At 38.1% G+C, this 15,259-nt stretch overlaps 1 protein-coding gene across 1 annotated transcript; it reads left to right on the plus strand.

The window, feature by feature from the left end:
- The first annotated feature begins 380 nt into the window (after window positions 1-380).
- On the plus strand, window positions 381-14,628 carry LOC145985949 (thyrotropin-releasing hormone receptor-like). The gene is made up of 2 exons (XM_083120094.1): window positions 381-2,025; window positions 14,326-14,628. Exons 1-2 carry the CDS (start codon window positions 1,159-1,161, stop codon window positions 14,626-14,628), a joined length of 1,170 nt encoding a protein of 389 aa, XP_082976220.1. The 5' UTR covers window positions 381-1,158.
- The last annotated feature ends 631 nt before the right edge of the window (window positions 14,629-15,259 follow it).

Consider the following 15,259-nt stretch of genomic DNA (forward strand, 5'->3'; position numbering starts at 1 on the left):
TATTGTAACCACAATCTTGTTAGTTTCCTCTTAAATTCCGACGGTCCCCCAATCCTTCACGGCCCCTCTGAAACTGTCCCTTATCTAAATCCTCCGGGGCGGAACCGCTCCGAGTTTTCTTTTTCGGTTACGTGCCTCGGAACAACCTGCAAACATTACTCTCCACGCGCGGCAACACATCATTTCGCCCCTCGATTTATTGTTTCATCTTTTCCCCGTAACGCTTAAGCCTTCGCGAACCTCTTTCGATTAACGGCACTTTTAACTCTTTTCAACAAGTTGAAGGGCCACATGCGCGCTGCAGCTTCTCATGGATTGGTCGACTCGGGATGGAGCGGGATTCGCTCGGCGCCGCCGGCATCAGTTTGCTTCCACCGACGCTCAGCGACGCTCGAGAGCCGTGCGTCGTCCTCGCTCGATGAAAGTACCAACGCGAACTCCTGTCCGTGCATCGAGTCTCTCGCGATCTTTCTTTTCACCCTATGGACAACCAAGCTTCAAGAGCCTGCGCGAATGAGTGTTATCTGCTTGCAACGTTAAGAAAGTAACGTTACATTTTTGTTCCCAAGTAACTTTTTATAGAAGAGAACGTTACGATTTTTCTCCGCTTACGAACTAGCCACACGCGCGAAACTTTTAACAGAATCCAACGTTGCAATTACTCCCATTTTCCCTCAGCTTATCATAAATGGGAACTTTCCGGGCAGAAAACGCTCCTATTGTCAAGCAATTTGATTATTGAGTGTGAATTTTCTATGAGAAAAACGTTAAGTGTGAATTAGTGAAAGAAAGATACGTTATATTTCCTCACGGTTAATTTCCTGGTCGTAAGTGTAAAGGTTTTGCAAAGAAAACGGCGTTACTTTTCTCGACGTTAAACAACTGATCATAAGTGAATTTTCCGTAGAGCAAAACTCGTTACGTTTCCTCACTGTCAAATAACTGGCCATAAGTGTGAAAATTCGCAGACGAAAATCCTTCCATGTTATATTCTTCAGTCAATTGGTGTGAAATTTTGGAGATGTTTTTCTACACGACTGACCGCAAGTGATCGAGAACTGTCGGGTACTTACGAAGAAAACTTAAAGGGTGAAAAAGGCGCGACCGAACGTACCAAGTGGCTAAAAATAAATAAAAAGTACACTTGAACAATCCGCCATGAATAGGACAAACTTGCTGTGGAACTGTACCGACTACCTAACCACGACGGAAGACGAGTTCAGCACCAACCCGAACCTGAACTGCACCACGAACGCGAGCTTGGATTCGGGCACCGGAAGTAGCGTGTCCGTTATCGGGAATCAAACCGAGAGCCTTCCCGACCCCGAATATTACTCCTACACGTACAGGGGCATCGGGACGTTCTTCCAAGGTATCGTGTTCATTGTTGGCGTGCTTGGGAACATAATGGTTGTTATCGTCGTGAAGAGGACGACCAGCATGCACTCTCCGACCAACTGTTACATCGTGAGTCTCGCCATTGCCGATTGCTTGGTGCTGGTGGCGTCCGTGCCGAATGAGATCATCAGCTATTATCTCGTCGGGAACCAGTGGATATGGGGCGACATAGGGTGCATGTTCTTCATATTTCTGCAAAACCTTGGGATCAACGCCTCCTCACTGAGTCTGGTGGCTTTTACCGTCGAACGCTACATCGCCATTTGTCATCCGATGAAGGCACATGCAGTGTGCACCGTGAAGAGGGCCAAGAAGATCATCATGGGCGTCTGGCTGTTCGCCGTCATCTACTGTTCCCCCTGGCTGTTCTTGACCCACACTGTTCCCATTCCCTACAGGGGTCATCCGGATATTCGACGGTGTCATTTCAAGCTCCCGAGGGAACAGTACCTGGCCTATTTCTTTGCCGACCTGGTTGTTTTCTACGTGGTCCCGTTGCTACTCTCTTGTGTCCTATATGCCCTGATAGCACGTGTCCTCTTCATGAAGAAAATCGTGAAGACGTGTGGTAACATGAACGGAGTCATGAGTATCGACTCAACGTCTACCAACACTGCAAGAGCACAGGTAAGTTCATGTTTCAGTTCGTTGTAATAATAAAGGCGTTCTACAGAGCATTCCCTGACATTCGCTACGAGATTCGGCGGCAAGCGGCCGGGCATCAGCGCTTGTCTTTCCCCGTGAACGGGTCCGCGACAGTCGGTAGAGTCGGCTATTAAAATTACAGTTTTCATATTGTGTACTAACCTTGACTACAGAAGGTGTTGAAAATGATGTCCCTCTGCTGCAACACATTCCTGGCATCTCCGAAGGAAATTGGCATTTACACGTGCAAGTTCGTCTACTGTAATTCTCCTGATTTCTCGTACAATACTCTCTTTTAACTCACGGATGGTATGCCGATTGTCTTTGTATACTTTATTTTTTAGATTTCCCCATTTTTCTTTCAACTTTTATTCGGAACTGACCTTGTTACTCTAAACTTTTTTACGAGGTTTAATATAGTGGTCCTATGTGGAACGGGAACACCAGGAAATTTCGTTGCAAAATGTCGTCGCACTTCTCCACAATTCCTCTTTCCGAAGTAACACTCGACAAGATAAATCCTTTATTGTAATGTAAACTTTTGTGGTGCCATATTAAGCCACAATCTTCAACAAACGGACACGACATAACACAACTTCCGAGGGAAAATTATACTGGCGTCAGTCTGCAACGTCAACAGAAAGGGAAAGAGAGCGAAAAAAACAGACTATAGCGTGCGACTGTCGCGGACCCGTTCATCGGGAAAGACAAGCGCTGATGCCGAGCCGCTTGCCGCCGAGTCTCGTAGCGAATGTCAGGGAATGCTCTGTAGGTTCGAGTTCCGGTACGTCTTAGCCTGTCCGGACAACAATACTGTTTTAAAACAAACGCTTCTAAACATTACATTTGCTTCAACTTGCCAAATGAATTTTCAACATAAGAATTTCAGAACTACATGCTATGTGTGTTCATTATCTAACAAAGCGTGATTTTCACCTCCGATATTCATCTAAGAGAATTTGAAAAAGATCAAGTTTCAACTTCACGTTCTCATTTTCTTGACATAACAAGTTCTCTAGTGCGCAAACCAAACCAAACCTCATGAAGTTTTCAACATATTTGTTCTAAAAACACACACATCGTACCCGCTTTGGAAACAAGGCTTTGTACTCAAACTTTCACACAAATTAACCTATGTTCATTTTTCAACCCTGAAAGTTCTCAGCTATAATCTGAAAAAGAGAACCGTGTTCAGCTTCTCGGAGAGTAACATATGCCTTTACAGATTAACATATGCGACAGTGTTCATATTTTTACACTGATAGACTTGACTTGCGTATTGATGTGTTCAGTATTTTTTAACGGTTTTTCAATAGAATTGCGGAAACCAACCTCGTAATATTTTTTTCTTCGAAAGAAAAGATTCTGGACTCAGAGAATCGCAAATGATATTCGTGTTATTTTTCCAACCTAAAGTTCTAAAACAACGTCGATTTTTATTTGATTTTTTTTATTTAGTGTCGCTTTTCTGCCACTTTTGGCTAATCGTGACGATGAGTGATGAGATGACGAAATTGATGAAGGGACACTCACAAAGAACACTCACGCCCAGGGGGAGATTGAAACCCCGTTGCGTTATAACGCACTACGCTAACCACTCCGCCGCGAAGGTCGGTACTAACTTTTCCAGAGAGCACTGTGAAACTAAGGTCATGCTTCCATCTCTTCTACTTAGACATTTCTCTTAACGTTGTAGCCAACTTCCGTGGCGGCAGGGGTCTCGGGTTCGAATACCGGCTTGAGCATGGGTTTCCTTTTTTAATGTCTCTTCATCCACGTCATCTTATCACCTTTGATCTCCATCTTCGTGATTAGCCAAGAGTGGCAGAAATGCGAAGTGAAATGAATCAAATGAATCATTCAATCAATTTGTGGCAGCATGTTAAGGCTGATAACTCCGAAACCTTGGCAGTATTTGTAAAAATTTCTATTTCTGATACTGCACATTTTTTATATCTAGAGCCTTCCGATGGCGTAGTAGTAACGTATCCGTCTTGTAATCAAGGGATCCCAGGTTTGATACTCGATGTAGACACAGTAGTTTGGCTCCCACTTTGAACTGTGGGTTTTAGTTCTGATTAGCATGATGTGTGCATAAAGTGGATAAAAAACTTTATTAATATACATTAGATATATTCGATAATTGTGATTGTATATCAATAGAGCGAACTCTTTAGTGCGTCTTACGTTTCCGTGCTCGTAGCGAACGTGCTCTTAGCGAACACCGGAAGAAAAGAAATTTGCAGGTGCGTGCTGTTAGCGAACATACAAACTTGCCCTGTCTTGTTTGTCCTTGAAAGTGGTCAACATGCAAGTGTTGCCAGTGATACCTTATAATCATTTTGTGTTTGAAATTAGCTAAATGAAGGATCCTCAACAATTTAGGTTAACTAAATGAAAGGTTTTGTTAAAATATTGATATATTTCATCTTCCTTAAAATTTTACATAGGGAATGTAAATATTAATCAACCTAGGTTGCTTTTTGTACAAAGGACAACTTCCTAAGACATTTGTAAATATTATTATCAATTTTCAGTTGTTCGAAAGCTGTTTTCATCCGGGTGTTCATGTAAGTCTTCTTCCTTTTACCGCTAGTCTCTCCAAGTTCTCCCTGCCTAATTTAGAACATGCCTGAATGCCTACGTTGTTAGGTTAGGATAGCTATGTTTAATTCTCTTAGCCTTACACTTGTAAAAAGAATTGGGCTCTCAGGTGAACCGTCTCTTCAGCTCAAGGTTTGTAGAAAAGTAACAACTACAGTAATCTTCCTTGCTTTAGATATGCTATGTTCGTTATAAACATTGTTTCAATCAAGAATATTACGAGATTGTATTTATGGAGTAACTTATTTTCCAAACTAAGAATATTATTAATGAGGTAAGAATTTCATTATTTATAAAAATGAAAATGTTTTAAAGGTTTGAGACATTTCGCACAGCCAGATCGTGCTTCAAATACATCTCAAAGAACATGCTTTAAAAGGGTGTTTAAATCCTTATGCGCTATTCAACCCGCCGTTTAAAGTTGTAACGGAGGATGCAGGTGTATAGGGTGCAGATTGGGGAGGCCTGTCGTTAAATAACAAATTGTTATAATGAGTGTACAATATTCCACGAAACAATACATACAATTGCACGTACAGAGAGTAATACGTGGGAGACGGGTTCAAGAAAATAATCTTACTGAAACTTTACGGTCTCTAAGCGAGTTGTCAATGCCGAGCTTTATGAGTTTTTACTGCATATGGAGTAGGGCAAAATCTTCAAGCCCAAGACACAAGGATGGAGTTTCAAAACTCCATATTCCCATAAGAGACAGCCCGGAATCCTAGAGAAGATTCGCAAGGGAAGGGATCATATATCCATCTCCTCTCTCCCTAGGTCAACAAATCCCGAATCATCCTTCAAAAGCAATGTTTGACGTCTGGAGGTATCGATACAGGATTTGCAATTCCTTTTCTTTCCGTATCTCGTCTAAAAGAGATCCATTTCTTTCTCTCTGTATGTTCTGCAAGATTTATTTTTATCTTTTCTTGTTCGGAGAGTTTCCGAACATCTCTCATTCTCTTGCATCTTTCCTCAGCTACTTTGTTTATTTTTATAGCAATGTGTTGGGAGGGATTTCTCAGTGTTTTCTCTCGTCTTTTCTCAGTGTATCTCTTTAGATTTTCCTTTTTCTCTCCATAATTATTTCATATAGAAATAAACAGAGACATGTATAAATGCGTATCGTCATAGTTTCGAAAGACGAGTATTACCAGTTCGTGTTTGTCATGAACACATTTTTTTCTAGATCTCAAACAAATCTCTCCAATCTTTATACGTTTGCTATTTTCAAGGATCTAGTATTTACTATACAACTAGTGTTAAAACTAGCCTACGTAAAGTATTGATAGCATAGAAGATTACGTTTGAATCCTGGGAAAGCAAGGAAGTCTCTTTATGTTTGTTCTCTTATCTATTTCTTCAATTTATCATTCATCCTCCTCGTAACTATTAATGAAGAGAGATATAGAGGGAAAAGGCAAAGTAAGGAAATACAAGTTATATGGTCTCATGTTCGTAAATAGTTTAATTTGTAGTCTCATGTTCGTAATTTATTTCTTTATGATCTTATGCGAGTTAATTTCTTATCTTAATGTTGCTCCAATGTAGACTGGCTCTAATGCATGCATACTCCTGCGTAGCTTCTAACAGTTCCTTGATCGATTCTCGACTCAATCTAAATTTTTAGGTGTTCACCCAGCATGGTGTGAAGGAATCTGTGATACAATTCAACCGAAATAATAGGTAGATCGAACCTAGAGAGAAAAACATCGATGTGACTCGAGGTACATGCTTGGTACACCTTAGCTTTCAAAAGAATGCTGCGCTACAGAGTGTAAAAGGAAAGTTGAAAATGAATTTAATGACATCACTATTGTAATGTAATAAGTAGGGCTGAAAATTCCAAATATAATGCATTTTGACCTAAAATAGCAAAAACAAGTTACTAATATTTTTTTTAAAAAAAAACTAAGTTGCTGACCAAAGAAGTTTATTAAGATGTAAAAACACTTAAAAGTAACATTTCCTGATACATCTTAATAAAATGCCTTGGTCAGCAACTTAGTGTTTTTTTTTAAATATGGAAAGAAGGTTTAATTATATTATAATAAATTGACTAAAAAGTGACAAACATTTCCTTATTATTAGTTCCTCAACAGATGATAAGTTAATTTTAGATAGGAATTTAATGAATTACAGTGCAAAATGTTTAAATTTAATACAACTCGTTCGGGAAGAGGGGTAATGACCCTGAACACCCGCTGTAAGGTACGCTCTGATTATTGCAGAACTGGCAAATATGTGCAATTTAAAATCAATTTACAAAATAATTATTTTATCTTGTATTGCAGTGGATTTTCACAATAAAGCTGAATTAAAATTAACAATATACATTTGGCAGAAATTTTCAAATAAAAAAGATTGTCTATTATCTTCTAGTATAGATCTACTTTGTTTCCTAGAAATGCTGTTTGCTCTCATGTATACGTACAAGCAAACACAAGCAGAAATATTCAGTGATAAATAAAATGCGAAAGTATAACGGAAAATGTCAATACATTCCACAAAAATTATAAAAAATGCTCGAAATGACCTAAAAGTTTCTAACGAAATGTCCTATCCTCGAAATATACGAAACATACATGTAGAAAGGTTCAAACAAGTTACCTTCATCTACGACGCCAAAGTTCCCGGGTTTGAATCCCGGCCTGGGTGTTTGTGAGTGGTCCTTCATCAATGTCATCATATCATCACTCATTCTTATCTTCGCGTTTAACCAAAAGTGGCAGAAAAGCTAAGGAAAATAAACCAAATTGCCTTCATTTAACCTATTATGTCATGAAATTTTAATATATTTAAGCAATCTTTCAATTTATTAAAAAGTTACAATATCAAAGCTGCCTTTTCCTATTAAAGAAACCATTCCCCGTGGTGGAATGGTAGCGTGACGCGCTGCGAAGCCAAAGTTTCCAGGTTTAAGACTTGGGAACGGTATGAATTAATGTGTCACTGTATTTCGATTACGACGTCACGATTCACCCAACAAGAGGAAAAGTCATGTAAAATAATCGCAATAGAAGCAGAAAAATGAAACAGAGGACAATGATTTCCATATCAAGTATCTTAGCTGTATCGTCAGAGGACAAGAACTGACATGCGAGACATTCTGGAACCCAAACATATCGAGCAGTTGCCATGGCGACGCACGGAGAATGCAAGGCATGTTAATGTCACCCTTTTATAGTGGCGTTCGAGAAGGTTTCAGCTGTCACAGTGGTGGAAGTTCAAAAGAAAGTTTCGCTGTCGTCGTCGTCGCGTGAGGATGAATGAAATTTCCCAGCGCGTGTCGTTCGTGAGGGCAGCGTCCTTTCATGGAGAATGACTTCGCACGACTTGCTTCTGACGGTAGGCAACCTGAAGCCCACGTACTATTTCCGATTTGGCATCAACTCTTTTCAGAGCTGTATGGTAAGCTTTGATTAGAAGCGAGTATAAACAGTGTGGAAAAATTCCGGTAATTTTTCTTGAAGTATCGTGATATTATATACATTTTATGTTCAGTTTTCCACAACCAAAAATTAGCCACCAGAGGGGCAAAAAACCCCTCGTCCCTTTTCAAGTACCGCCCCGAGTATAACTGAAGCTACGTATTGAACAGGGATAGAGTCAAACACCTGGAAAACGAGACGAGAACGAGACTTGTCAAGACAAGAACATATATATTATTTTTGGGACAGACGTAAATAGTTTTCCTCTTGTTCTCACTTAGGAGGCTGAGTGGGCTTTATAAACCTTTTATAGAGGAATCTCCTACCTGCCATTCCTTTGCTTCTACAGTTTTAGCATAAGTAATCTGTTAATTAACTGAAACGTTACCCACCCAACTACTGACTAGTGATTTCCAAATGCGGATAAAATTTTATCCGGCTATCGGATAACTTTCTATCCGGATTTCAAATATCCGGATACCGGATAATTTTCTATCAGGATTTCAAATACCCGGATATCGGATAATTTTCTATCCGGATTTCAAACACCCGGATATCGGATACTTTTCTATCCGGATTTCAACTATCCGGATATGGGATAATTTTATATCAGGATTTCAAATATCCGGATATCGGATAATTTTCTATCCGGATTTCAAATATTCCTATATCAGATAATTTTCTATCCGGATATCGGATAATTTTTTATCCGGATTTCAAATATCCCGATATCAGATAATTTTCTATCCTGATTTCAAATATCACGATATCGGATAATTTTCTATCCTGATTTCAAATATCCGGATATCGGATAATTTTCTATCCTGATTTCAAATATCTTGATATCGGATAATTTTCTATCCTGATTTCTAATATCCCGATATCGGATAATTTTCTATCCTGATTTCTAATATCCCGATATCGGATAATTTTCTATCCGGATTTCAAATATCCGGATATCGGATAATTTTCTATCAGGATTTCAAATATCCAGATATCGGATAATTTTCTATCCGGATTTCAAATATCCGGATATCGGATAATTTTCTATCAGGATTTCAAATATCCAGATATCGGATAATTTTCTATCCGGATTTCAAATATCCGGATATCGGATAATTTTCTATCAGGATTTCAAATATCCAGATATCGGATAATTTTCTATCCTGATTTCAAATATCAGGATATCGGATAATTTTCTATCCGGATTTCAAATATCTTGATATCGGATAATTTTCTATCCGGATTTCAAATATCTTGATATCGGATAATTTTCTATCCTGATTTCAAATATCCCGATATCGGATAATTTTCTTTCCGGATTTAAAATATCCGGATATCGGATAATTTTCTATCAGGATTTCAAATACCCGGATATCGGATAATTTTCTATCCTGATTTCAAATATCCGGATATCGGATAATTTCTTTTCCGATATCCGGATATCCAAATTGTTCGGATTATCCGGATGTTTGAATTATCCGGATATTCAGATGAAACGGATATTTTGAAATGCGAATATCCGTATTTTTTGGCTATCCATGCAACTCGCACAACTGTTAAGTTGAATCTGCGCACACTCTCTCTAAGAGATTCCAGCTTGTCATCGACCACTTTTGTTTTATGACAGCGAAAGTTAATTCCATATTCATGACAGAAAGGGGAGCGTTATTTGAGCCTGTAATCTAAACTGCTTTTGATATTGGTTTAGGGAAGACTTCAAAGTGCCTGGAATGTGACGTTTTACTTTAACAACCTTCATTAGCATTGCTATTACTAGTACAGCCAGAAGAGAGATTTCTTTTTACAAACTTATATGTTTTTAGATTATTACGGCATACCTAACCGAAGCCATAAGTCCGCCAGAATCTTCGTTAAGTCAACGTTTATGCTCCGACAGGGTAGTGGGATTGGACGTGAACGCACAGTTTAAAAGTGGGATCCGAACCATTTTAGAAAGTACCTCCACGGGACTCCTTAATTTCATGTTGACAGTAGTACCACTACCCGCATTTCTAGAAAAGTCAATTCAGATTGTGTCATCATAAATTGCAATAATTGAAAGCCTTGGACCATATCTATTTTTAATTTCAGTTTGGTCAGAGTTTGAATTAAGTCCACTTTATGCACAAATAGGCTAATCGAGACTGAACCTACAATTTGAAGTTGGTTCCCAACCACCATGTGCCTCCAAACCGTATCGATTACGGAACCTCTGATTACAAGGCGACGACGTTACCACTACGCCATCGAGGAGGCCACCCTTTTTTTAATTTCAAATTTAATGTAATTCATGGGTTATTATAGCGCGCTACGGCGCCAGGGCTCCCGGGTTTGCACGTGGATATTCTTTATGTGTGTCACTTCAGTAATTTCATCATATCATCACTCATACTCATTTTCGTGAGTAGCCGAAAAGAGACGTAGAGTAACACAAATCAATCAATAGAACTGCATTCCCTGCATTAACATTTGAGATGTCAATAGCACAATTGTCAATATTCCCTATAATTTAGTTCTAAGTTCTACATTGATGGTTATTATTTTTAAAAAGTACGATAGGACGTTTATTCTGAAGGGGAGGAGGTATTACTATCCGGGAATGAATTTTGAATCAACAAAAAAATGGGGCGGAACCCCCCCAAATTACTTCGCCTCCACCCGCATACTTTTGATGGTATGCGCTTAATGTCCTGGTACCATTAAATAAACCAGGACGTCAGTTTCCTGAATTTAACGGTTCCCCCGCCTTTTCTCTACTTTTCTCTCCTTCTTTACATCTTTTTTTTCAATTCAATACACAAATACAAAATATGAGAAAATAAAAATAAGAAAAGGTATGCGTAGTATTTATACATACAATGGTATCTTCAAATTTATATTATTGTATTGACCCATTCTGGCAACCGGAACAGGTGTTTGGCAAAGTATGTTTTTTATTATTATTAATTATTTAATTAAGGATTTTAGTATATTTGATAATTAGTAATGTATTAGGTATTAGCAATGTAGTTTAATATTAGCTTTTTTATGTTAGTTTGTGGTTAGTTTTAGTTATGTAACTGTTGTTATTTTGGGTAAGTTATATATAGGTATGACAAGCATTCTGAAATCCAGAACAGTTAATGGTTTGAGTAGTTAAGATGGTAGGGTTGTGGGGGTGAGGGTTTAGATGTGGGTGATTTTATAGAACCTTTTTTGAGGAGTTGGCTTTGAATATTCTGCACGGACGCTAGTTAAATCGACAATGAAAATTATCCTCTTCAATTCCAACACGGAGGTTGATATATACGTCGATTAAGTATTGGCAAAGATCAAAATGGATGAAAAAATATTAATTTTCAGAAACAAAATCAGTTATAATTCAAGCATATTTGACAGGCTATAATAGGAGCTAATGATATAAAGTTAAAATAGGATAATTCTTGTAGTCATAATATGAGAGCACACCTTGTAATATCACGTGTTGTGTAGTTGGGAACAAATTTATGTTCATGTTTTGGCAGACAAGTCACAGAATGGTGAAAATTGAAGACACATTACATTATGCAAGTTTGTTGTCCATTATGTAAGTTGTATGAATTTCAGCGTGTTTGTCAATGGGTCCCTAACAATGAGAGTATTTACGCTGCACAAACTAACCCCGATTATAATATTGTTCTCGTTACTACGACTTATCTGAACCCCAAAGCAAGATTTGTAATAGATCAAAAATAGAAAAGAGTAACGCGTTATAGAAGATCTTCGAAGAGAGTCCAGTAAGTAAATTACCCGGTACTGATGCACGAAAGTGTATGTTTATGTGGTCGATGTGATGACAAGAGGGAATACTTTGCATGCCTAACTTAAGTAACATGGCTATTTATACGACGTAGGTTCAAAACGTTCTCTTAATCGCGTTAAAAGTGCGATACTTGACAATACTGCTTCTGTAAACAGTAGCTGGCAACATTGTTTTCCTGCTACTTCTGACGGCAGAGCACCTGAAAAATGATCGCTTGGAATCTTCCCGAACCACTGTGCAATGCGCCTCCACCGGGTATCGAACCCGAGGCCCCTTGATTGCAAAGCGACGACGCAACCACTACGTAATTGGTAAGGCCCCCTTAGGGGCCTATGACCAAACCTCACCCGCTGAATAAATGGATTGTTGTTATTATTATTATTATTATTAATAATAATAATAATAATACTATTATTATTAGTAGTGGTGGTAGTAGTAATAGTACTTGGTGAATTCTTTTGCAACTCAAGGAGTATTGATTTTTCTTTGAAAAAACATAATGGACGTTTCGGCGGAACGCCTTGTAGATTATTTTACAGATACTTCTCTGCCTAGTCCTTGCATAAATAGAAAGGCAATATTTCTCCATTGCGAATAAACAAAAGGTCGAGAGAGTATACGTGCACAATTAAGATGGAATTAAGGTAAGAATTTTCCACCCTTGACTTGGACAGAAACTTTAAAGAGAAAATTACATGATGATACATCAAACCCAGAAACTAGGCGTGAGGTATGAACAAAATAAAACCAGATGTTTCACATGCAAAGTATTTACACGTCACAAGCTTCGAAAGGAAACGATTGCAGTCAAGTGCAGGCGCTAATTAAACGCTCACCTTCCTCTTGGAGGGGTACAAAACTTGTCTTCGCTCTTTGCACAAGCAATATCTTCGACAACATGTCTACATCTGACATGAATACAGAATTCCCCATTTTCCAGGTGGCGCAAAGCACCTATATCTAGATTTGCGTTGCATTAAAATACATTTGAAGTTGTAAACTTCAACTAGGCTACATCCTTTCACGGCGGCCGTGGACTTTACGGCCCATAAACTTTGGGGATGTTCGCTTTTGCTGATTGGTACACAAATACGAGAGATATTTCAAAAGTTTTTACACTGCGCATGCAGAGATCGCGGATTATGCAATCTCCCCTATTGTTGCGTCATATGTGAGCCATACTTTAGTCTAAAACGTAATGTGTACATGTGCAGGATAACTGTTCTGAAAAACCATGGCTTGTAATTTAAGAAGATGAGTCGGGTCATTTAACAGTATAACTCAAAACCGTAGGTCTTATGAACATTCTGGATAAAAATAAATGGGAACTATTTCCGCATGCGGTATACAGTCTTAACATGACCCGGCAGATTTTCATTTATTCCCAAAACTGAAAATATCACTCGGTGAGGAAGGTATCCCAGAGGTGTTCACTTTATCAGGGTGAAAAAAAATCCTGATTTTTATTTTTAAATATCATTTTTGATATTTTCTTTTATTTAAATAGGTGTAATTTTTTTTTTAAAAAAAATAAACACGCTTAAAATTGCTTGTATGGTTTTTGGCACTATACATATAGATAGCCTATATGCCTTTTTATAGAAATGCTTTTTCTGGTAAACTGCCCTGTAAAATATTTGAACATTCTGGATGTACTATATAATTGTAACTTAAAATAGTTTTTTATGGTCTTTGTAGCTGAACTTTGACGATTTTTTAATGATAATTTGCAGAATATCAGCTTATTATTTACAGTTTAGTGATAATGACACTATTTACGGTTTTATATGATTAGTATTTTGTATATTATTCTAAACAAAATGTTTACTATTTTTGCCTATAAAAAATATTGAATTTTAAATCAAGATAAATTTAAGTGTGTTTACAGTTTACGTATTACATTTCCTTTCGTATGAGCTTCATTTTTTTCCTTTCTCAGAGCCTAATAAACACCATTAAATGATTACGAGATTAATGTACTTTCACCAGAAGTGATTCTGATATCTACAAAATCCTTATGTATATTATTCTATAAATTACTTCTTTAAACCGATTTAAATCAGTGATTTTTTTCAAAAAAATTACCTGTTTTAAATCGAGATTTAAATTAACGTGATTTAAATCAGTTCCCTCACATGCCCTTATCCTCAAGGCTTTCCCTCGCCCTAGCCCTCCCTCATCCTCACAAGTCTTCCGGAGGCTGAGCGTGAAGTCTGTCCTCTTGAGGGTCGTTCTTCGAATGGTGAACACCTCTGAGGTACCCTGTCCGGAATAGAAGAATTTCCAAACGTTAGGCTGCAAAATAATAATTATTATAATTATATAACAATAGGTATAATTAATTTGTTATAATAATAATAATAATATTGAATATCTAATAGTCCAGAAGCTTACCAACTAACAGTTATCACTTAATGAAAGTATATACCACACTATTTTCTTTGTGTTATTATTGCTATCCAGTCAATCAGGGGTGCTGAAGGATGCAGAGCTTCAAACACGGTGCATCCTCTGCCACCATCTATGATATTAGGGTCTATTCAGTCTAGCTCATCCAATGATCTCAGTCCAGAAGTGTCCACAAAGAAATGTCCTGCCACCAGGGAACGTGCTCTCGAAGATCTGCGTGCAGACACTTCCCTCTGCCCTGGACTTGCACCAAGGGCGACTCTACAAAGACTCCAAAAAAGTGGACAGAAGAATTGGAAGTCTTGTTGTGCAACCATGAACCTCAACAGCCGCATACAAAAGAGGACGAAGGCTTGATAAATTCTGAAAGCAAGGAAAGGGAGTAAGTAAGAGCTTGTGGCTCATGTGCTCTGAAAGGCGAGAAGGGAAGAATTGTGAGCGCACCGTTCTATATAAAAGAGCTTGCAACAGCTTTCTACATAGTAGGGCATTCAGTCGTGCATAGAGAACACCTACCGCCTTCACCATCCTAGAATATAAATCTGTCTTGGCTCGTCTGTTTCCTTTCTATTGTTTGTCATTGGCTGATGTAAATGTCTGCAATATTTTCAAATTTCTTTCATTTCACCCCTTTGTGTTGTGGTTGCTTGTTTCTCGTACAGTTCAGAGCAAAACTCGTCACGAGTTTAAAGTATTTATGGCATGGCGGGAAAACACTGCCAAACTTGTGTTGTACTTCGAAGACATTAAGGTGTGCGTTGGGAAAAGGTTCGAATCGGGAAGTTTGTATCCCTCCGGTTTTGAAATTAGCATTGCTTGTATCGAAATGGAAAACAAGTAAGAAACTTATTATTTTTATAGTCTGTAACAGGTATAAATCCAGCTAAGTGAAAAAACCGAAGGTAAAATTTAGTTAGTTTGACTGCAGAAACCAGATCAGAACGTCCTGTTTTAATATGCTACCACTTAAGAATGTTGTGTGACCTTA

Source organism: Lepisma saccharinum, chromosome 1 (genome assembly GCF_977018435.1).
Source record: "Lepisma saccharinum chromosome 1, izLepSacc3.1, whole genome shotgun sequence".
Taxonomy (NCBI): domain Eukaryota; kingdom Metazoa; phylum Arthropoda; class Insecta; order Zygentoma; family Lepismatidae; genus Lepisma; species Lepisma saccharinum.

What these genes read in the sequence shown, in the direction of transcription:
- LOC145985949 (XM_083120094.1), top strand. Translation starts at nt 1,159, where the DNA reads ATGAATAGGACAAACTTGCTGTGGAACTGTACCGACTACCTAACCACG. An exon ending in CCAACACTGCAAGAGCACAG is followed by an intron (nt 2,026 to 14,325) that starts GTAAGTTCATGT and finishes ATTGCTATCCAG; the next exon opens with TCAATCAGGGGTGCTGAAGG.